The sequence below is a fragment of the Leguminivora glycinivorella genome, chromosome 21, assembly GCF_023078275.1.
Source record: "Leguminivora glycinivorella isolate SPB_JAAS2020 chromosome 21, LegGlyc_1.1, whole genome shotgun sequence".
Lineage (NCBI taxonomy): Eukaryota > Metazoa > Arthropoda > Insecta > Lepidoptera > Tortricidae > Leguminivora > Leguminivora glycinivorella.
Genome location: NC_062991.1, coordinates 8803261 through 8825640, shown reverse-complemented (window position 1 = coordinate 8825640; position 22380 = coordinate 8803261). Strand labels below are relative to the sequence as shown.

Sequence of the window (22380 nt, the reverse complement as noted above, 5' to 3'; positions counted from 1 at the left end):
AAGGATGTCGAATACCGGGCGAAGTGGAGAAGACTGAGCAGTAAAGCGGACCGGCGCGGCGCTAGGCAGAGAAAACGCTAGGTTGAAGAAGAAGAAGAAGACATAATTAGATAGAAGTAGCAAAACAAATAAGAAACTTATTAGGCTGACTAAAGAATTTCGAGCGAGATACTGTTGCGCACTTCCTGTGCTATCCGTAGTTATGTTAAAATATTCAATTACCAGCCCATCACATAATAGCCATTACAACTGACCAGATACAATACAATACAATACCAGAAAGCTATAATGGGTGACATTAAGTAACACGCCCATCGCTCGCCCTTGCGCCACACCTTATTTTGTATGTTGGCTTTATGTATTCTTAATCGTTGACCGAGGCTAAAATATAACAGTGCCATGTTTTAGGACAAACCATAATAATTTGATATCGTTATATGCTAGCTTCTTTTTTAGCAGTAAATAAATAAAACTTTTTTTTATATTATAGATGGGCTATCTTGGCCACAGGCCAGCCAAAGGCAAAGACGTGGATTACGATGGAGTGAGCTCGCCCAGAAGATGCCTGTTCACCCTTGAAGGTTGCCGTTTATTAACTAGTTATTAAATCCCTTTTCTTCCTTTATTTTGGAAACATTCTGGTACATTCCCAACTGTCCCTGCCGGGCATAGAGCATGTTCCAAGTTGCGACCATTTCTAATTGTGTCCACTTCAAGCAAAAGAAGGGACAAATAGGTATCAATCTTCCCGCTGACATCGCTCAGGTGACGAAGCCCTAAAATGCCTATCCACCGTCGGCGGAGTACCTAACTGCCAGATCTACCTGGCTAGGCCACTCTAGAACCCTATCATATTTATACCGTCTTCTAAGTGCCAAAAAAATCACATTGACGTTTACTGTGCAAAGGTTCTGAAGTTAAGTCAAAGCTGCGTGAAGTTAGCCAGACTCCGAGACTAATATCTTGGGTCACTTAGCTAGTGAAGTATGAAAGCTTTCGATATATGAATTACGGCCGTAAATTTTATAACCACTATCAAACCCAGCCCTTCTTCGGTAAAGGAGAGGAACGACGCCTGTTAGTTACGTAACTCAAGGTCACACCGACACTATTGCATGTCTGAAATCGAAATGAATAGCACTTTACTGCACTTCAGTTTGAAAGTTTGATGCAAAACTTTAACTCGGCCTAGGGAAAAGAAATTGGCAAGGGTAGGGAATGAGACTAAGGGTGGAATCACATCTATCGGAATCGAGCCGCATTTTCTGATTGAGAAATCGCTCGTTAGTGTGAACATGCGTACGCATGCTTCCAGCTTTCCGATGCGTAAGTGTCTTCACTTCATACACATAAATGTAACATTAGCAATAAGGTTTTTTCAATAAATTATTCTATTCTATACTAACGAGCGAATTTTCCAAAGTCCAAAGTGTTTTATTTGTAAGTATATGTCAAACTGATTACAGTGGTGGTGTGGTTTTCATACACAAAATGTGGCTCGATGCTGATAGTTGTGACTTCACCATAAATAAACGCTGACACTCGGCCGCAACTCATCACATGCCTTCACTAAATTATTCTTTGCTTCACTACAGTTTAAAGTTCCGTTCGCGTCGATCCTTCAAGCCCCGTTTTCGGCAAATAAAAAAATGGAATCCGATAGTATAGCTGTGACTATACTGGTTTATCTATATTCTCGAATACCTCAGTTACTGGTGCAAGATGAATAGCAGATCGCTGATTCGAACTGCGACGTCAATAGCCCGAAGAATGGCCAACCTCCTGTAGTAGGCACAAGATTTCTGTAGAATCTAAACTACTTACTTAAGAAACAATATTCGCCATTTACGATAAGTCGAAGATACACGTAGATGCACGCAGTTTTTTCAACTACTTACTGCTTCAAGGGAGAACAACAAGTTTAGTCACGTTTCAAAAAGCCACGCTGACACTTGGTTGCGCCTCATCGCGTGCCTAAATTAAATGCTATTACTGCACTTCATTTTAAAGTTCCAATCACCTTCAGGCATTCGGTCGGTAAGGAAAATTAAAAACTTTAGTTACGTAAGGTCAATGTAAAAAAAGACTACAACTCTGCTCTCTTTCGCTTCTTACGTTAGTTCATATAGTCATACACCCCTATTAGGAATAGCCTAACCAATATGTTAGGAAGGAGGTTCTGCCGTCTTACGTCTGGATCAGAAAAATAAAGTACATTGACCCTTCACTCCAAAGTGCTGATATCTACCGGTCTTGTACGTATTCTTGTGCATAGATTCTAGGTCTACAAAAGGAGAGAAGCGGACTGAATACGAGCGTAAGTATGCAGTGAAAAACGACAGTTCTTGTCCTATGACAGTTTCCCAACTCATCATTCGCCTAAACTTATCCCAGTCATTTGGGATCGGCGCAGCATGTCTTCCGCTTCGATACCTCCGTTATTGTCGTATCGTTATCATCTTTCACACAAGTCACACAGTCCATCCTTTTCCTCGGTTTTCCTCTCCCGTTACCTCCTTCCACATTCATTCACAATTTCCCAACAATTTTTTTTATTATATGGTCGTATTTATTAACCTCAAACTCACGGCCACGCTGACAGTCGGCCACGCCTCATCGCATGCCTGAATTAATAGTAGCTCTTCGTTGCACTTCAGTTTAAGGTTAGCGGAACGTTTTTAGGTGGGCGGATGATAATTGGCTCTGCACAGGGTAACTAGCCAACGTCACAATCGCTTGAGCTTCATAAGAGTTTCGTAGATAGCTTCCCTTTCGCTTTTCAGTAGTGGCACAACAGAGCCAGGCTACATTTTGATCGCCACGTAGCGTCAGCGCTTGCGACTTCGGCTAGGCCAGCTGAATACTGGGTGGTAACATACAACACCTAAGTGACTGTTGGTAGATCTTATCAAATTTCAATAAGGTTTACTATGAATACTATGATTCAACCCCAATTGTTTTGCTAGCGGAAGGTGTACAGTATGACATAACGTGAATGCTAAAATGTGTGTTAACAACACGGGAAAATATCAATGACTTTTTGAACGGAAATTAAATGTTTGTGATAAACATTTCAAAAGTTACATGACAAGACAGGAGTGTTGAAATAAGGGGCTGGCATCATTTATACTGGAAAACATTATTACGCAATGTAATCAATTTAGATTTTTGACGACTATTTAATATAAAAACAAATGGACAAAGACAACATAAAAAAAACACTCAAAAATGTAAATGAATAGGGTTTTACGGTTGAAAATGAAAAATGAATCTTGCCAGTGGGTTATTTAACCACAGTAACATTGACACTGACAATTTTGTGTCTATTTCTGGATTGATAAGACACTTTGTTACTCAGCGTCAATATCCCCTTGTTGAACAGGCAATGAACGGCGAAGTGTAACTGATGTCACTGATGTGAAACAGGTGACAGAAGGATGTGACAGTACTTGTAAAGTAAGTTCAGAATTTTCACATTTGGCAATCTTGCTGTTTTTGAAAATCCGTGAATTTGAATTACGAATAAAAAAAGAAAATAACATTTCCCCACAGCGCACGGACTAAACAACCCAAACCCCAACCATTAAAACTTAGCGAACACTTTAAATGAACACCGATCGTAAGCGGATAAGGTTGCGTCATTAAATTTACGACTCCTGAAACTGTTGAAACAAAGATTTCTAAAGCAAAGATAGGAGAGGGCCTGTAGCTTCGTAGCGTAAATTAGTTACTTCTGTATCGCTTTTTCGTGTGCCATGGAGCCAGTTGTGTATCGTTAAAGAGCGTCAAATAATGTTACTTATGGTTACAAGCCCTGTTCATTTAATTCCTGTTGATCCTTCTCGTTTAGTGTATCTTGGTGGAACGCTATAATGAGATTGCTTGATGAGTTCACACTAGACACTGACAATTTTGTGCCTATTTCTGAATCGGCAAATAACATTGTTAATCAGCGTCAATATTTTCTTGATTAACAGTCAATGAACGGCGAAGTGTCACCATTGACAGCTAGTTGAGTTAGACAACACGCTTGGCTCGCATTTTGACTGTAAGTGCGTTTTCACATTATCCGATCTGATATCGGATGTAGGAAGGATTTCAAAGGCAAAAATCCAAGATGGCGGCTTAAATGTATGGGATATCGGTCCTACATCCTATATCGGATCGGATAATGTGAAAACGCACTAAGGCCTAAAGTAATATATAAGTCAATGTTGTTTAAACAGAGCATGTTAACAGAGGAAGCAATAGTAATTTTAAACGCCCACGTTTTGGTCTTGGACGAACGCTCGCCAAATATAGTCTGCAGGTCACTAAGCGCCTACGTGTATTCAGTGAGATTTCTAATAAAAAGATGGACAAAGCATGATCAATGGTTTACGACATTTATCTGCCGTAGAACATGTGTTACGGCAATGAAAAGAATACCAAAAAAATGTATATCCAAATTGGTAATCACAAAACAGATAAATTAAACGACTGCTGTATATTTGTGTCTATCTAACTAGTTAACTGTAAGTAAGTAAATAAGGATTTTTTAAAACCGGACTATAAACAAAAACAGTCACAAATGTCACAATAACCTACTTAAGGGCCCACAGATAAGGTAACATTTCATCATTATCATCATTTCAGCCGGTTATCGCCCACTGCTGTGCATATTAATAGGCCTCCCTTCGTGTACGCCACTTATCCCGGTCCTGGGCTAGTCTCATCCAAAGGTGCCCCCGCAGGTGGGTATCAATGGCTACCACTACCACATCTCAGGCTCAGGCTGATTTATCTTTTAGGCAAAGGAAATTGCCCTAAACTAACTACTGTACACGAATTCTTGTTACCACAGGCACTATTAGCTGCAACAGTGGATGGCGAATTTATCAATGAATTCATTCATAATTTCTCCATGCACTTTTGCAGCTGATAGTACCTGTGGTAACAAGAATTCGTGTACACAATTGCTCAAACCTCCCCCTCTATTACATGAAACATACAAAATCATATACTCAGTAATATTTTGACGCTTAGCAATGAAGTGAACCTTCTTTTAATTTCCATGCTGTGAAACCTGATACCCTACCGCTAACTTATCCTTCAAGATAGAAAGAGACAAATACATTTAGGCGATAGCGGCAAGGTATCAAGTTCTTCACGCCACCTATCCAAACTTAACCTATTGTCTAGAGACATGTAATTTCCAAGTTTTTGTACGAAACGGCCTGCTCAAACGAAACGGAAACTTTATCCAATTGCCTATATTTTATCTCAAAACAATATGAAATATGGAAGTTTACCAATTCTGTTTGCAACATCTGGTCTCGCTTTTTATGAAAATTGGTAATAAGTTGCTGAAATCGTATTATTGGTGCGATTCCAAGACTTTGTTGGTGTTATGAATGAGGGTTGAGATTATTAAGAAATCATAACTTTCTTAACGTTGTTTGTAGGCATTCTTTGTATTTATATCTTTTCATGTCTCATATTTTAGAACTTCTTCTAGGCGAAGTGCATTAAGCTCGGAGATTCTGAGGTCGGTTGGCTTCCCAGCGAGATTGCATACGTAGAGGTACTCATTGCAATTTTTGGAAGTGTCACCGAACTCATCTAAGGTGAAAAATAGTATAAGAGACTCGACTATTAGAGGTACATATTTGTATTAATTCAATGGGTTAGGTATGTTGTTTATAAAATCATTCAATCTTTTAAAAATATATACCCCGGCTTTTATAAGCTTTTAGTGTTTTAGTCGGTGCGTTCGAAGTACAGTCAGTATCAGACATTTGGAAGGTTTTTCAAGGAAGACATTTCGATGGTGTAAGAGGCCCTTATATTATAATAACCTACCCACAAAATTCATCCGTTCGGGAGCTACGATGCCACAGACGGACACACACAAACAGACAGACAGACACGTCAAACTTATAACACCCCGTCGTTTTTACGTCGGGGGTTAAAAAATCACTACTGTCAAACATTCTTTCTACCCCTTACAAATGATTTCGGCGAAATAATTATACCCAACGGAAAGGAAAAATACTTTAGTACGACGTACTCCGATTTGGGCTAAATTAAATATGTACTCCTATTCTACTATTCTATTCTTTCCAAGTTATTGATTGACATGGATCTATTTTCATTCACAGGTGTGCAGTTTCGATGACAACGCAGTAAACGCGGTTAACGCGGTCGCGTTCAAAGCAATTTACCGTGTTCTATGTGTCGATGAAAACCCTATTGGGTTATAAGGTCGCCTGTAACCCCTCGCTTCCGACGCGATTACGGTTCAGAGGGTAGCGAAAATTCAGTTTCTATCAGTTCAATATCAATTCAGTTACTATGTATAGTAACGAAAAGCAAGTATGAGAGAGTATTAGGTACACAAATAGGTAGGTAGGTATAGGCATGTAATGTAAAGTTGAGTTACTAAAAGTTATACAATTACAAAAATACTTTAGTTACATAGACGCATTAAAAGATTGAAATTTAGTTGCATGCAAATTTCATGCAATGAAGTCGTGTACTTGGAAAGGCATGGAAGGATTTGCGAGGTCCGGCGTGGCAGCCGTAGCTCAATTTAATTTTAAATATTTTTATTAACCCCCGACGCAAACACGACGGGGTGTTATAAGTTTGACGTGTCTGTCTGTCTGGCTGTTTGTCTGTCTGTCTGTGGCATCGTAGCTCCCGAACGGATGAACCGATTTAGATTTAGTTTCTTTTTGTCTGAAAGCTAAGTTAGTCGGGAGTGTTCTTAGCCATGTTTCATAAAAATCGGTCCACTATGTAGGAGGTTTTTTCAAAATTTTAATTATGGACTGATCGGCGATTGACCCTAGTCACACCTGATGGAAAGTGAAGACAGAGTCTAAAATGGAGCTCACCGATTCAATAATAGCCTATTCACTCTTGCTTTAAAGAGACCGAGGTCGTACTTTTCTGGGAACACCGATGGCGGGCGCGCATTCCATTCCTTTGCGGTTAAGAGCTATGCACAGATTGCAAAAGGTGCAGGTTCAAGTCCCGCCGGAAGCATATTATAAGCATACCACAAAGTAATAGTACATTACGATACAAGTGCGTAAAAGAGGAAGTTCGAAACGAGTGGCGATAAATTAAAACACGACCGAAGGGAGTGTTTTAAATCGACACGAGTTACGAATTTCCTTTTCGCACGTGTATCGTACGACGTTTTTCAGTACAGATGGCCCTCCGAAGTTTCGACCTGGCATATAATGAACCACTTCTCGCATTAGTGCGTAAAAAAACACATCAGTACTGAAAACACTTTTTAAATCTTTTCGCAACACATATTTTACCCAACAATAATCCTAAAATCCGACCAAAGAACACGACCGCCGCTTTACGACAACGTAAATCGTAACATTCATAACGTCCGTAACCCGTAACGTAAGAAACAACGAGTTATTTAAAGAGACATTTACGTTAGGCTTTTCCTTAGACCCACTTTGTTCTAAGAGGGCTTTAGTGTATAAAACCACTGGCACAGACTTAATCAAATAGATGGCGTATTAAAGGAAAATTTTACATCGGCAAGACACAACTGGCGACCATTTGACCACCGATCCAAAAGAGTCTGCCAACTGAGTTACGAGCTACGGAGGTACGGAGGCTTACCATCATCTTTGACCTTATCCTCTATCGCAGACGATTTATGGTGTAACATTCGAGAAACATCTTTCATAAACCAATGACGATGGTAACCTTACCAGATGAGTGAAATTTTTTGGCATTCCTTCCTTCAGTGGTTAACCGCCTTTGGGTGGCGTTTTACCAGCAAAAATGAGAAGAAAGGTGCTAGAATCAAACGGTAAATGGCTCACGCGGAGAGAGGAATTGCCATCAATCAATAGCAATCGCTCGCTTTATAGCTTATGGTCGAATCTCCAAGCCGCCTAAGATTACCTATAATACGGAGTCTACCGGACGTCTTCTATGACTACCAACCTAACCTAAAAAGTCATATCTCCATACGGCTTTCAAATGGCATTCCGTTTTTGGCTTAAAACAGCAGAATACAAAAACACTTACATCGTTTTTGTTATAAGCTCAAATTCGCATAGGAAATAAGGCTATTCATTCGAGTCTCGTTCGCGGTTATATGTGGTCTTGTAATTTGGCTTGGTGGTAAAATAACGAAGGCTTCGCTGATACGAGTGCTCGAGTGATGTTATCGAGTTCGTAAAGTCAAGGTGAAGTCCTGAAATTCAATATCTTGAGGCTTGTGTTTTTGGCGCCGGTGAATACTGCCTATTTATTCCAGGGTTTCTAATGAAAAGGTGTTATTTATATTTATAGACGTTTTTTGGCCGTTTTCGAAATTGTTAATATAGTTAGTTAAAAGGTTAATAACCTAACCACAAAATTAATACATACATACATATATACAATCACGCCTGTATCCCATAAGGGGTAGGCAGAGCACATGCATTACTCAAGTTCCAGTGGCACAAAATTAAATTTTGAAAAAACCCCCGACCGCGACATAGTGGACCGATTTTCATGAAACATGGTTAAGAACACTCCCGACTAAATTTTAGTCGGGTAGCGATAGCTTTTGAGGTTTCGATAATATTCACGTTGCTTCTTTTTTGCATATAGTTTTTAGACTATTGATCAAATATAAAAATAATATTTTGGGTCGTCCTAGGTACCTGCTTAGCTCGAAATTTAGGTATTTCTATTTTTAAGCAGTGTTCAGTCAAAAAAATATTCGAGAAGAAATTATTTGTATCTATATAAAAACAACGTGGTTGCCGATGTACATATGCATTTTGGGTCATTTTCATCCATGGGTTTAATGATATTTTAAAAATGTCTAATATTGGCCCTAAAACACCTAACAAAATATTAGAGTTGGTAAGTGAAGTCTTATACCATTCAGGACATTATTATATATATATTTTCTTAAAGTGTGTCACATTTTATCCATTGCTTATATATAAAAAAATTTTTTTTTTAATAAAAACCCTGTCAAAGCCTGAAAAAAAATTTCATGTTAATAAGTTGACGTCTATATTATTATAAAATGATATCAAGTCATCATTTTTAATTTGGGTCACTTTCATCCATGGGTTTTCAATATTTGGCAGAATAAAACGCAACGCAATAGAGTAGTATTTTAAATTTTTGCGCTGTGTGGCGCGCAACCGATAGCCAATCAGGTTGGCGCATGCCGCTGGCGCGACGCCGCGCTGTGACACGAGGCGTAGGTACCTACTTCTCGTGCGCAGTCATACATAATTTAAGATTGCCAGAGGGTCGGGCTTTGGCGGGATTCTCCCGATTTTTTTGTAAGTCTTCCCAATTAAAACTTATACATAGTAGGTAACCTTAAGAACTTTATTAAATTAGTAACGAAAACAGACCAATTATAAATGTCGAAAACACGTAAAGGTCTACTATCTAAAATAAACGAAGTAAACTAGCTAAACTATCGTAAATTTTTATTATGGTGCATTAGGGTAATTCCGAATGACAAAAATGCTCTGGTAATTCCGAAGAGGGAATCTTGATATGATGGAAATAATGGTGATTTTTATGTGACTTTCGTAATTAGACGACTTTCGGAATTACCCTAATGCACTATTATTTTACATTTCCCTACGAAATCCTCGAAACTCCAGAACCTTTTGTCCCGATATTGAAGTACCTAATTCGATCCGGCGCTCCTATTCATACACCGTGATTATATTATTGTAACTATTGATTTCAGTTTTTAGTTCCACAATACAGGGTGTAATTTTTATGACGGGAAATATTTATGGATGCAAATGGATACAAAACCCAAAAACAATAAATTGTAACTTGAATATTATTTCCTATATTTTCCTTAATTTTCATTTATAATGGACACGAAGCGCACGGCGGCATAATATATCTGTACACCTTATAAAACAAAGTCCCCCGCCGCGTGTGTCTCTGTGCGCGCGCGTGTGTGCAAACACAGGTGGTGAGACTGCGGTAGCCATTATTGTAATTATTCTCATTATATGGCATTAGTATCCTTTTTACAGATTTTCGACATTACCTCAATTGGTTTCGAATTTAACCCTACCTTAGAAAAATGGTAATCAAAATACGTATGTATTTTTTTACTTACATTTATCTATCCATACTAATATTATAAATGCGAAAGTATGTCTGTTTGTTTCTCCGTCTTTCACGGAAAAACGGAGCGACGAATTGACGTGATTTTTTAAAGTGGAGATAGTTGAAAGGATGGAGAGTGACATAGGCTACTTTTTGTCTCTTTCTAACGCGAGCGACGCCGCGTGCAAAAGCTAGTGTAATATAAAGCTGCAACACGACTGACATTTTTCAAAAAACAGCCAGAAGGAGGTTCCGCCGGTGGCAGTGTTTGGTGTGGCCGTATAGAGGTTTGTCCTGCAACCCTGTAAAAATCCGACCGTCGGTCTACCTGTTCCAGGTAAAAAAATGTTGGACGGCCTGACCAAACGGCGGGAAATAGCCAAGGGGTGTTCGACCAAATGTCATAGAGGACCCTGGGTTGTTTTTGACGCTGCCATTTTTTTTTTCAAAATGACCGTCTTTTTTAGACGATTTTTCAAGTTTGTCGTAGAGCACTCTAATTTTGGTCGTAGAATCTCCAAGCAGCCTTGATTAGAATGAAATTGCGACATACAGAAAAAAAATTGAAAAATGCGACAAATTATAAATTTAAATACCCGCATTGGGCTAGCGTGGAGACTATATAGCCCGAGCCCTCTCAGACATGAGAGGAGGCCTGTGCCCAGCAGTGGAACGTATATAAGCTAAATTATATTATTTATTTTATTTTTTATATTTTTATATCAAATTACTACTGACCAGTCACTTCACTGATTTCTTCTAAATATTGGTTTTTCGTAAGTAAGTCGTTACGTTCCAATATTTTTATTTTATTAATGCTTTCCAGAGCTTCGAGTTTCTCCTTGTCTTTACACTCTTTTCCTGTTTATGAGATTTAAGTTTTATTATATTCACATACTTAATCAAAGTTATAGGCAAATGTTAGAAGTAGTACTTAAAGTATCAAAATATTAATAGAGCACCAACCTACTATATTGTTTACGACTTGTAAACATTGCAGTTTTTCATTATATGCCGCTTCACGTCGACTTCGCTCTTGGTTGTAATTATTTATTAGCTTAAACAGCAAATTGCGGACCTCGCTTGGTATCGTCATTGTTATAATATTTAAGATTTACCCTTAATAACCCGCGAACAATTTGAATAAGTGACATAAATTGACAGCAGACTTTTAGCCTTTTTTTTAAACCATAGACAATTGGTGATACCACAAGGAAATATCTGTCAACAATATTTGGCTAGCCAGACTCTAACCATATCTCCGTAACGGTAGGAAAAAGGTCAAAAAAGCTTGAACTACACAATTTCAAAATGACCGACTTTGATTTTGGGAAATTTGACTTTGTCCCCTCTCGCCGCCGTTTTTGACTTTTCCAAAAAAAAATTCTCATTCCTATTTTTGGCCCCCGTTTTTACCACGTGCCAAATTTTACCGCGCTCGGACCGAAGATAAAAAAAAATAATTCAAAGTCGGCCATTTTGAAATTTTGTAAATGCCATTCGATGGACCTAAGATAACTGTACAACATTAGTTCAAGCACTTTAACCTTTTTCCTACCGTTACGGAGCTATGGCGATTAAAAAAAACCTCCATACAAATTTCAATTGGCGTTCAAAGGCAGCCATTTTGAATTTTTAGAAATTTTCTTTTTGTATACTAATCTTGGGGCGGCTATCCACCCGTGTTGTGACGTACAGACTTGCAATTTTGAGTTTTAAGTATGTTATTATAGCTTACTAGACGACGAAAATTTCTGCGTTCCGGTCTTATCCAGAGGTTCTCAAATAGGGGCCTGAAAATGCGGCGAAATGGTTCCAGTAAAGGATTGTACGGCAGTGTTGGCTTCGTGCTCGACTTGGCGGGGGTACTGCCGTGCCCCCAGATTAAATTATAAGATAGTTAAGTTTAATGAAAATGTTTATCTATTTGTATTCTTTTGCAGCAGCGTCTCAGCGAATCACAATGAGTTGTCTTGCCTTCGGCCGACCAATCGTATTAGTCTCTCGTATCTAAGTACTATTTAACGAGAGCTGTGATAGGCCTGTTTAAAATTATGGATATATATTAAAATCATAGTTCAAAACGATGGTTTTTGCCATACCTTTAACAGGCTTTAACACTGGCGTGCTTATTTTTGATAGGGGATGATTTTATTATTTCATAGTATAATTCCTCAATAAGGAAATGATGTATCTATTATTTTCGAGATACCTACAGTATCAACCATTTCAAAAGCTTTAACTGTTGTTTTGTGAAAACTTTTTATATAGTACTTTGGAGACTAGTTTCGAAGTCGTGACAGTTTTCAGACGTCCGTGACTGGCATCGCCTCGGCCATTTTGTACAACCGCGTTAAGAGCAAACGTCACCCAGCGTAAAAATCAACAAAACAAATCATGCAGTGATATCATAAAGAGATACCCAAAAACGCTGGCTACGCTAACAGGACTCAGGGTTCAGCATGAGCTAAAGCTTAGGTACTACTTTCCCAAGCGCTTATCATGATGAGTCGTACCAAAACAGCGTGTCTTTATATAATCTCTATATTGTACCAAACCTGAGTTCTACCACAGAATATATAATAGTACAAGTACAGAAGGCTCACTCCTTTGATGTTCACAAAACGCCGCCATTCTAAATTCTTACCTACATTAACAAACGGACCGCACGCGTGCAGACGACATTGAATTCTATTGCGCCGCGCGAAGGTCGTCGCCACTGAATGGGCCGCGAACTCGCGGCCGCCGGCATGTACTTGTAGCGCGGCGAAAGGATCGCGGAGTGAGCCGCCCCTGGTTCTACTAGGTACAGCCGAGCCAGTGTCAGCTCAGTGTCAGCTCTATCTTGGATACTGCTCACCCACGAACTCACCGTGACGATTTCTTTAATTACGATGATAATTTGTTTGTTATTTTTCGAAATACATTAACTTTAATGACAATTGGCGTTCATTAATTTTTAATGGTTAATGACAATTAACCTTTTGACTGTGTAATTTTTGTTAATTACCGTTCGCCCAATACTCCTAGGCATTTCTTGCAGCCAATCAATAAATAATATCCTAAAACATCTGGACGACCGAGCTTCGCTCGGTTCTATTTTATTATATCACGTCTTTAGAAAAAAAAACTTATAAATACAAGAACAAAAAAAAAAACAAAACAAAAAATTAAAACTTAATTTCTGGCCGGGATTCGAAACCCTGACACCTGCAATCTGTCTGCGAACATTAGACCGACCTCGTACGACTAAGCTAAGCGCAGCCGATGTGCGCGGGGCGAAATTAACGACCATATTTAACGTTTACTAACGCGAAAGAAAAACTCATTAAAACTCCATAATTCGCCGTTTTCCGGGACCTAAGGCTACGCTAGATCGATTTTCCAACCCCGAGAACCCCTACATAACAAATTTCAGCGAAGCTAATCTTCGGGTGGCCGTCCACCCGTGACAAATCTCAGCGCGCTAGGACCATTTTGAAATTTTTCAAAAAAAAAAGTCAGCCATATTGATTTTTTTAATGAAACTTTTTTCTACTTAAAACCCTGTATGACATTTGGTCGAGCAGCCCCGGCTATCTCTTACCGTTTAAAAGTTGCCATACAAAACAAAAGTGGCCAGTTTTCTCACATTTGTAGTATTTTTCAATTTTTTTATTTCATTCCAATCAAGGCCTCTTGGAGATTCTACAACAAAAATTTGAGCACTCTACGACAAACTTGAAAAATCTTCAAAAAAAAAGTCGGCCATTTTGAAAACAAAAAAATGGCGGCGTCAAAAACTGCCCAGGGTCCTGCCGTTTGGCCAGACCGTTCAACATTTTTTTACCCGGAACCGGTAGACCGACGGTCGGATTTTTCCGAGGTCGCAAGATCAACCTCTATACTACCACAGCCACACCAAATACTGCCACCTACAAAATCTCCTGGCTATTTTTGGAAAAATGTCAGTCGGGTTGCAGCTTTATATTATATAGAAAAATAGAATAGAATATAGAATTGATAAATAAATGAATATACAAGAATTGCTCATTTAAAAGTATATGATATTCTTAAAGAAAATATATAAGTTATATTTAACCAAATTAACATGCAAAGAACTAAGTTATTTTATTTCATCTTTGTTTAAACGACAGGTAGGATAGGATAAGATTGGCTTAATAGTAATTTGAGGAAAGATTTCGTGTAGGGTTCCGTAGTTTTTCGTATTTTTCTCAAAAACTACTGAACCTATCAAGTTCAAAACAATTTTCCTAGAAAGTCTTTATAAAATTTTTTTTTCATATTTTTTAAACATATGGTTCAAAAGTTAGAGGGGGGACGCACTTTTTTTCCTTTAGGAGCGATTATTTCCGAAAATATTAATATTATCAAAAAACGATCTTAGTAAACCCTTATTCATTTTTAAATACCTATCCAACAATATATCACACGTTGGGCTTGGAATGAAAAAAAATATCAGCCCCCACTTTACATGTAGGGGGGGGGGGTACCCTAACAAAACATTTTTTTCCATTTTTTATTTTTGCACTTTGTTGGCGTGATTGATATACATATTGGTACCAAATTTCAGCTTTCTAGCGCTTACGGTTACTGAGATTATCCGCGGACGGACGGACGGACGGACGGACGGACGGACGGACGGACAGACAGACATGGCGAAACTATAAGGGTTCCTAGTTGACTACGGAACCCTAAAAACACTACGTGACGTCACGCGAGGCAAGTCCATTGGGCGTTTAGTGTTTTGTATTCGATATCAGTTATATGACTTCACCACGTTAAATATTGCCGGTTATAAAAAGTACATCCTGTATTTTGCTTTATAATCCTGTATTTTCTACATATAAATTCCTCACCATTTTACGATATAATATGATCTCGTACCAACGTCGATCCCCACATGTACTTCAAAATAAAATATGAATAATCGGCGGCGCGTGTGTTAGCTCATTGAATTATATATATTTTATGTATGTGGATTCATATTGAAAGATAAGCGCTCAGCTACCTGCATAGTGAGTGACACGCTTAAATATAAGTCTAAAGTACTTAGATGATAAATCGCATTATTTTATTTGGCAGTAGTAGTAGTAGATTCCACGATGTATACTAAATTTATTATTTATAAATTAAATTATTTACTGACGCATGTGGAAAATAGGTATATTAAGTTAAAATTGTTACTCTAGTAGTCTTATCAAATACAACCCTTTCAGGCTTAGCATTAAATAGCGTGATGCGCACAGTTGAAATAAATTTTGGCGTTTTGTACACAACGTGCGGTTTGTCGAATGTCGAGAGAGGTCATTGCCCTTCCCCGCTGCCGCGCCACGGCCGCGCGGTCGGTATCATAATACCTACACTACCCGCGTCACTGCGCTCGCTTGACTTGATCGAACGCAAATATTAATACCGTATTATTTCTCGAAGCATTCTATTAAACTTACCCAAATTCACGTATCTTATTTATCTTGTCTTTTTAGTTAATAAGATAAGAACTCTAGTAACTTTAATATTTTTTTGGAATGGTAAAAACCTATTTTTGCTAAATTATCGCAAATTTTATCAAGCACTGGAGTAGGAAAACACAATTTCAGTTTATTGATATATTTAAAGGAGGCAATGCGACGTTTCTTATTTTTTTTAACATGAATATTTTTTTGTGTCTGTTTCGCTAGGTATGACAAATTGTCATATAGCACTCGAGTAAATTGACCCAAACTACGTATACACGCTAAAAATATCATTCTAAATGCAATACAGTTACATTTTTTCTCTCGAATATTTTTTTTACCACATTAGGTCAAATTAAAAATTATAACCACAAATTACCAAATTACTAAAAAAGCATCCTAGGAATGTGACCCAAAACGAAATGTTAAATTTATATGTTATCAATGTATTTATAAACGAAAACAAAATCGACTTTAATATTTTTTTAACTTAGGGCCCAAAATATAGCCAGCGCCGCAGGACTATTTGATGACTGTTGAAAGAAAGGTACAGTCGGCGATAAAAGCTTGTGCCAAAAATGATTTTTTTGCAAAAAAACTTATTTGTAGTACGAAAGAAAACCCACCTCAGTTTAACTCGAGAATGTGGCTTACCTTACTTGCTTTTAGGTTTTTCTAAGTGTAGGTATACCCATACTATTATTATAATGGGAAAGTGTTTGTGTCTGTTTGTTTGTCCGTCTTTAACGGCAAAACGGAGCGACGAATTGAGTGATTTTTTAAGTGGAGATAGTTGAAGGGATGGAGAGTGACTTAGGCTACTTTTTGTTTCTATGTAACCTCCCACTTCCCTAAAACGGGGGGGGGGGAGCTAGTACGTTTATAAGGAATCCTACTGTTATTCATAGCTTCCCTAATCAAATAAAGATCCCATAATTATGTTACAAATCTAAATAAGATATGCAAAGGCTATTTCACACTGGATCGGTCCCAACTGAACCGTGAAGGTCGGACCGCGACCAACTTACAAATACAGTTAAAAACTGTATCATCCACTTTGTACTCGTACAAAGTTATATTAAACAAAGTTAGTAGTGCACTTGCGCAGGTGCAGAGATAAGTTTGTAATTCTGTGTGAGGAAGGACGACCGTAAGTCGGTGGAAATGGGGTTATGTTTGATTGGCAGGTTATGGAATGATGGATGGGTGGCGGTCGACACTTGTGTTAACACCTACACTCGTATTTCTGCGCGAATACTGAGATTGATAGGCAGAAGGGCGAAGGTGAGATAAGATGGTTTTGAAAAAGATAAAAAAAAAAAACATTCAGTCGAATGGAGAACCTCCTCCTTTTTTTGAAGTCGGTTAAAAATAGTTTCAATAAAGAAACGATATATCTATAATTATACAGAATCGAGAATAAATAAATAAATAAATATTATAGGACATTTGTTTTTTTATCATGCAGAAACGTCTGCGAGAGATATTACATGTTTTTAAATTAAAGGAATAATGGAAAAATTCACACCTCCGGCAGGACTCGAACCTGCGACCTCTGGCCCTGGCTCTGGTTAGAAGCGTGATGGTCCCGGCAAGGCCAGAGGTCACAGGTTCGAGTCCTGCTGGAGGTGTGAATTTTTCTATTTTTCCTTTAATTTAAAAATATGTATTATAGGACATTCTTACACTTATTGACTGAGTCCCACGGTAAGCTCAAGAAGACGTGTTGCAGGTAAACTAGAAACTCAGTGTGTATCAAAAGCTCTTTAGGTACCTACTTAAATATGTTATGCTTATGTTTATAGAAATCGTCATTTCAACAAGCATATTACGATTGCAAATATTATTTGCTTAATAGCTAAAAGGGGTATTCGGTATTAGGCCATAACCATAATGATGAATCTACCTTATCTTATAATGCACTAGTTTTATGCTGCCTTTTTAGGATTCTGTAGTCAACAAGGTAGTTTCGCCGAGTCTCTCTGTCCGTTCGTCCGAAGCAGAAATTTGGTACTAATATATTTAATAGGAGGTAAAAGAATAAACGGATCGCCAGACCAGAGTTTCTAGGTTAAGAAATACCCCCAGGTGGCGTGGCGGCGGCGTGGCGCGCGCCGCGCCGCTTGGGAAGCGCCTTACGTCCTTCAGAAAATTCTATGGGTAGGTAATAGTCAGTTTAAAAAAAATCTTTATATTCAGTTGTTATGTTACCTTATCCTGGAAGATTTATTACTTAAAATAAACAGCAATAAATACCCACATTCACTACGTGATTTTATTTGACATGACTAAGTGGCAGACCAAGAATATTGCATCAGCGTACCTATTCAACAGAATTCGCTAAAGAACGTTTAACATTGTCTGCTGCTACTTGTAAGCAATAAGCATGTTTAATGTTTTAGTCACAAACCAACATATTACCGAATCCTCTGAAAAAATCTACTGAAAGTTAATTTAAAGCCAGTTTAAAAATTTAAATGACACCTCAATTAATTTTGGCATAATTTTATAAATAAATAAATATTGGTTTTAAGCGACGATATACATACTTAAATAAATAAATACATACTTATATACATAGAAATCATCCATGACTCAGGAACAAATATCTGTGCTCATCACACAAATAAATGCCCTTACCTGGATCCAACCCAGGACCGCGGCTCAGCAGGCAGGGTCACTACAGACACACACTTCACCTTACTGCTTACTGCTAGCCTTTCTCCGCAGACGTTTTGTCTGGTTGCCTTTGGCATAGGCCTTATAACACACTTATCCATATTGACCTTACTACACAACACAAGCCTTCTTGAGCTTACCGTGGGCCTCAGTCAATCTGTGTAAGAACATCCTATAATATTTATTTTTATTTATTTTATTTTTACTACTAACTTAAACAACCTTTCTGACCTGTTAAAACTTACTAAGTATAAAAAATAAATAATAGTAAGTTACCTTTTATGATTTCCGTAGATGATATAATGACATCACTTTCATCCATTCTCACTTTGTAGCACAGGAATGCCGCTGTTTTCCTTATCTTGATGCTTTCAGATCAGTCCGCCGTCATTGCTTCAATTCTCTTGATTGGTAATCTTATGTAAAACTTGGTTGATTGATTTCATCTGAAAATAAGTTTATTTTTTATATAATATTTTAGATAGAAAACTATTTTGAACTATTCTTACAAACTTATAGAATGAAAAAAATATAATTTTACTACAGTAGTCTCGATAATCCGGTACTTCAGTGGTCCGAAACGTCCCAGTAATCCGGCACTAAAATACAGGTTGTTTGGCACATGAACCGACAACATTTTTGGGCGCTTTGTGGTGTCATTTCCTTCATTTCCGTCCTTGGAACCTTGGTCCTAGGAGTCACGGATTTGGAGTTACGTTTTTTTCCTTATTCATACTAAATCTCAATTAAAATTATAAATTAAAATTCAGTTTATTTGTAAGAAAAAAGGCCCATATGTTCATTTTATGCTGTAATTTGTAAGACTATCAAACAAATCAGGCATTTAACACCACAAAAAAAGTTATGGGGCTTCGAATATCACATTTTGGATGATTTAAGAAGAAAAATGAAAAAATCGTATCTCCTGAAACGTGGCTCTTAGGACCAAGGTTCCAAGGATGAAATGGCATGAAATGGCAGGAAATGACACCACAAACCCCTGAAAAAAATTTGTCGGTTCATGTGCCAAACAACCTGTATAGACGCAAGTAATAATTTCAAGTGCAAGTTTACCATCTATGCATAAATTATCAGTCAAGTCAGACTAAGTGGCTAAAACAGGTAATGGTCAAAAGTTTTTTGAATTATTTTAACACAGTATTTTTATAAGACATAAAAAAATATGATAATATATGGAGAATAGCTTCAATTTCCAGTAATCCGAATTTTCCACTAATCCAGCACTTCCTTGTCAGCAACAGTGCCGGATTATCGAAATTGTACTGTATTAACAATGTAAATACTATAGTTTACTATGAAAGTTTAACATAATGTTCTTAAACACTTATTTTCCAGACAATATGCATGTATCAATTCAAAAATGACATAATAACTACATAAGTGGTGCCTTCATTAATAAAAGCAGGGGCGGCTCACTCCAAGATTCTATCGCCGAGCTACAAGTAAATGCCGGCGGCCGCGAGTTCGCGGCCCATTCGGAGGCAACCTTCGCGCGGCGCATTAGAATTCAATGTCGGTTGCATGCGTTCCGTACATTTGTTAATGTAGGTAAGAATTTAGAATGGCGGCATTTTGTGAACATCAAAGGAGTGAGCCTTCTGTACTTGTACTATTATATATTCTGTGATAAAAGGCAATTATTTCATGCTCACATGTGGATATCATGTTACTAATAACAAACATGAAAAGAGTTACATTATTGTGAATGAAGTATGATTCATTCATTCATAAAGCATGGCTTTCATTCTAGTTAAATGATGTCTTGTTAGTGCAACATTTAAAATAAGACTGAATATTTATGTAGCCAATTGTAATATAAACATAGCCAAATATGAGTATACAATAGTACATTGTGCAACAAGAAGTTGAATATTACCAGTTAACGAGAGTAAGTTAAACCGCGACGGCTTGCTGGAGTGATTAAAGACTCGAGTTAGTAATATTCATACTCCCCGAGTTCCACACAATGTTTTTCATCACACTCGCAATGTAAAAAATATGTAAATAGATGAAAAAAAGTTAAGTATGGTACAAGAAGATTCATTATTCTGTCGGGAGAACGATTTTCCTATAACTCACGCTCCGCCTGCAATAGCACATTTAAAGTGCGGGTATGATGAAAAATATATATGTGGTGTAAGGACAGCATTTTATATATTGATACAAAAAACTCGTCAGAGCATCTTTATGTTTCAGTGGCAATTGGAATGGTACATATAGTCTAATTGTCAAGTTAATAATAAATTATAATGACATGTGTTATAATTTACACATAATGCTAACCAACCCTCAATATTGTGTAGGCCTGAGTGTAAAGGGCTACGGTAAAACATTCTTATCAGAAAGTAAAACAATTTTTCCGCTATGCCCCAGAATTTAGTAGAAAATAAAAAACTATGTCCATAAACAAGAAATAGAACATGATTTAGGAATCTAGGTCTTGATCCCTGAATCATGTTCTATTTCTTGTTTATGGACATAGTTTTTTATTTCCCACTAAAAACTACTAAACCACTTAAACAAAATTTTTCAAGATAATTCTATCTAATCAAAAAAGTTATATACTTAAGTAAGACCAAATTTAGACAATGGATGCTTTATTTAAGTAAATAAATTGTTTTATAAAAGGTATCCCATCATTTTTATGTTGAGGTACAATTTACCTCTATAAACATTTAAAAAAAAAATCTATACCACCCACTGACAACTGAATCACCAATCACTGCTTATCTGATAAATATAATAACAGGTAATTACATTATACAGTTGAATAACCTGTCTTTGGAATCCCTGTCCTTCAAATGTACATTTTTTTATTTTTATGATGGATTGATTGCCTTTTTTATTTATCAATGTATGTTCCCATAGACATATCAGGCTCTATACAGTTTACCTACAGATTAGACTCGTATAAAATGCATGTAAGTGGATTTGTAACTAACAGTCATGTTTCCTTAAAAGATAACTAGTTAGAAAGTTAGTTTTTTGCGCTCGAATATTAAGCAATCGATTCAAACATGCAACTGTGATTCAAGTTAAAAAAAACAAACACAGTTAAAATAATTTAATCTTGGGTGTTCAAGCGAAAGCTGTACGCTAAAACAAACGATATAAATAGATTTGTGCTTACCAAAATATTCACAATAGATAATCCGGGACTTGGGCAAATAACCTTGATTGTTGACACTAAACAACTCTTCTTCGCGACGATTTCAAAAGCCAACAAAGCAATTTAAGACTGATTAACACTTCAACTTATAATATATCATACACGGGAAACTATAAACAATAGCCGGAGTAGTTTTTTCGTCCACATTTCAGGCCTGTTGTAAGGATATATGAAGCAGTTGCCATCAGAGGCTTGGCGTAGGAGTCGGTTTATTGAGGCGTGGGCCGATCTCTGATCAAACAAAAGGCCAGTACCTATAACGCGCAAATCCGCGGAACCTTCATCCACTTAAATCTTCAATAACACTAGCTTCACATCCTATTCAGAATCCAATAAAACACTCGCGAGATCGAGCGGTGTAACGCTACAAGTATACAACGAATGATAAAATTGATAACATGTAAACAGAAGCACCGGTTGTAACGAAGAATAATAACAACACAATTGATTATAACAACGCAAGGTCACGGATTCACTATGTACGCCGCGAATGCAATTTATTTCTTCGCCATTACAGCATGACGTTTGTACACCGGAGCCGTTGGAAAAACTCGCTTTGTTTGACATGTCAAAGTCAAATTCGTCTTGGCAACTAGCGCCCTCTTACTACTCGTGATTGGTTGATATTTTGAAGGTATTAATCGCGACCCAAATATTGTCTATGGTAATATATACTTCAACAACCAAAAATAGATGGCGTTTTTATCAATCTAGAATAAACTTGTTAACTTATTGTTAGATGGCGCTTAAATTAATCTACGATAAGTTACTTTGTTGCACGGCAGATGTCGCTAACAACCGCCTTGGCATTTATGTTATAAACCGTAAATAATTATCGAAAATCTGGCATTGTCAGTTTTTGTTTTATTTTAATTTTATCGATGATTACCGGCGAGACGGAAGTGCGGAAAGTCAAGACGCATTTTAAGTCGCTGTACCAGTGTAGTA

General features: G+C 37.4%; 1 protein-coding gene across 1 annotated transcript in view; it reads right to left on the bottom strand.

The window, feature by feature from the left end:
* LOC125237367 (dual specificity protein phosphatase CDC14B-like) overlaps nucleotides 1–22301 on the bottom strand; it is a 62655-nt gene extending 40354 nt beyond the window's left edge. The window contains exons 1-2 of the mRNA XM_048144373.1: nucleotides 21394–22301; nucleotides 18519–18688 (exon numbers count right to left, since the gene is read on the bottom strand). Coding sequence (XP_048000330.1) covers nucleotides 18519–18564 — 46 coding nt within the window. The 5' untranslated portion in view covers nucleotides 18565–18688; nucleotides 21394–22301. The remainder of the gene's footprint in view (nucleotides 1–18518; nucleotides 18689–21393) is intronic.
* Nucleotides 22302–22380: the final 79 nt, after the last annotated feature.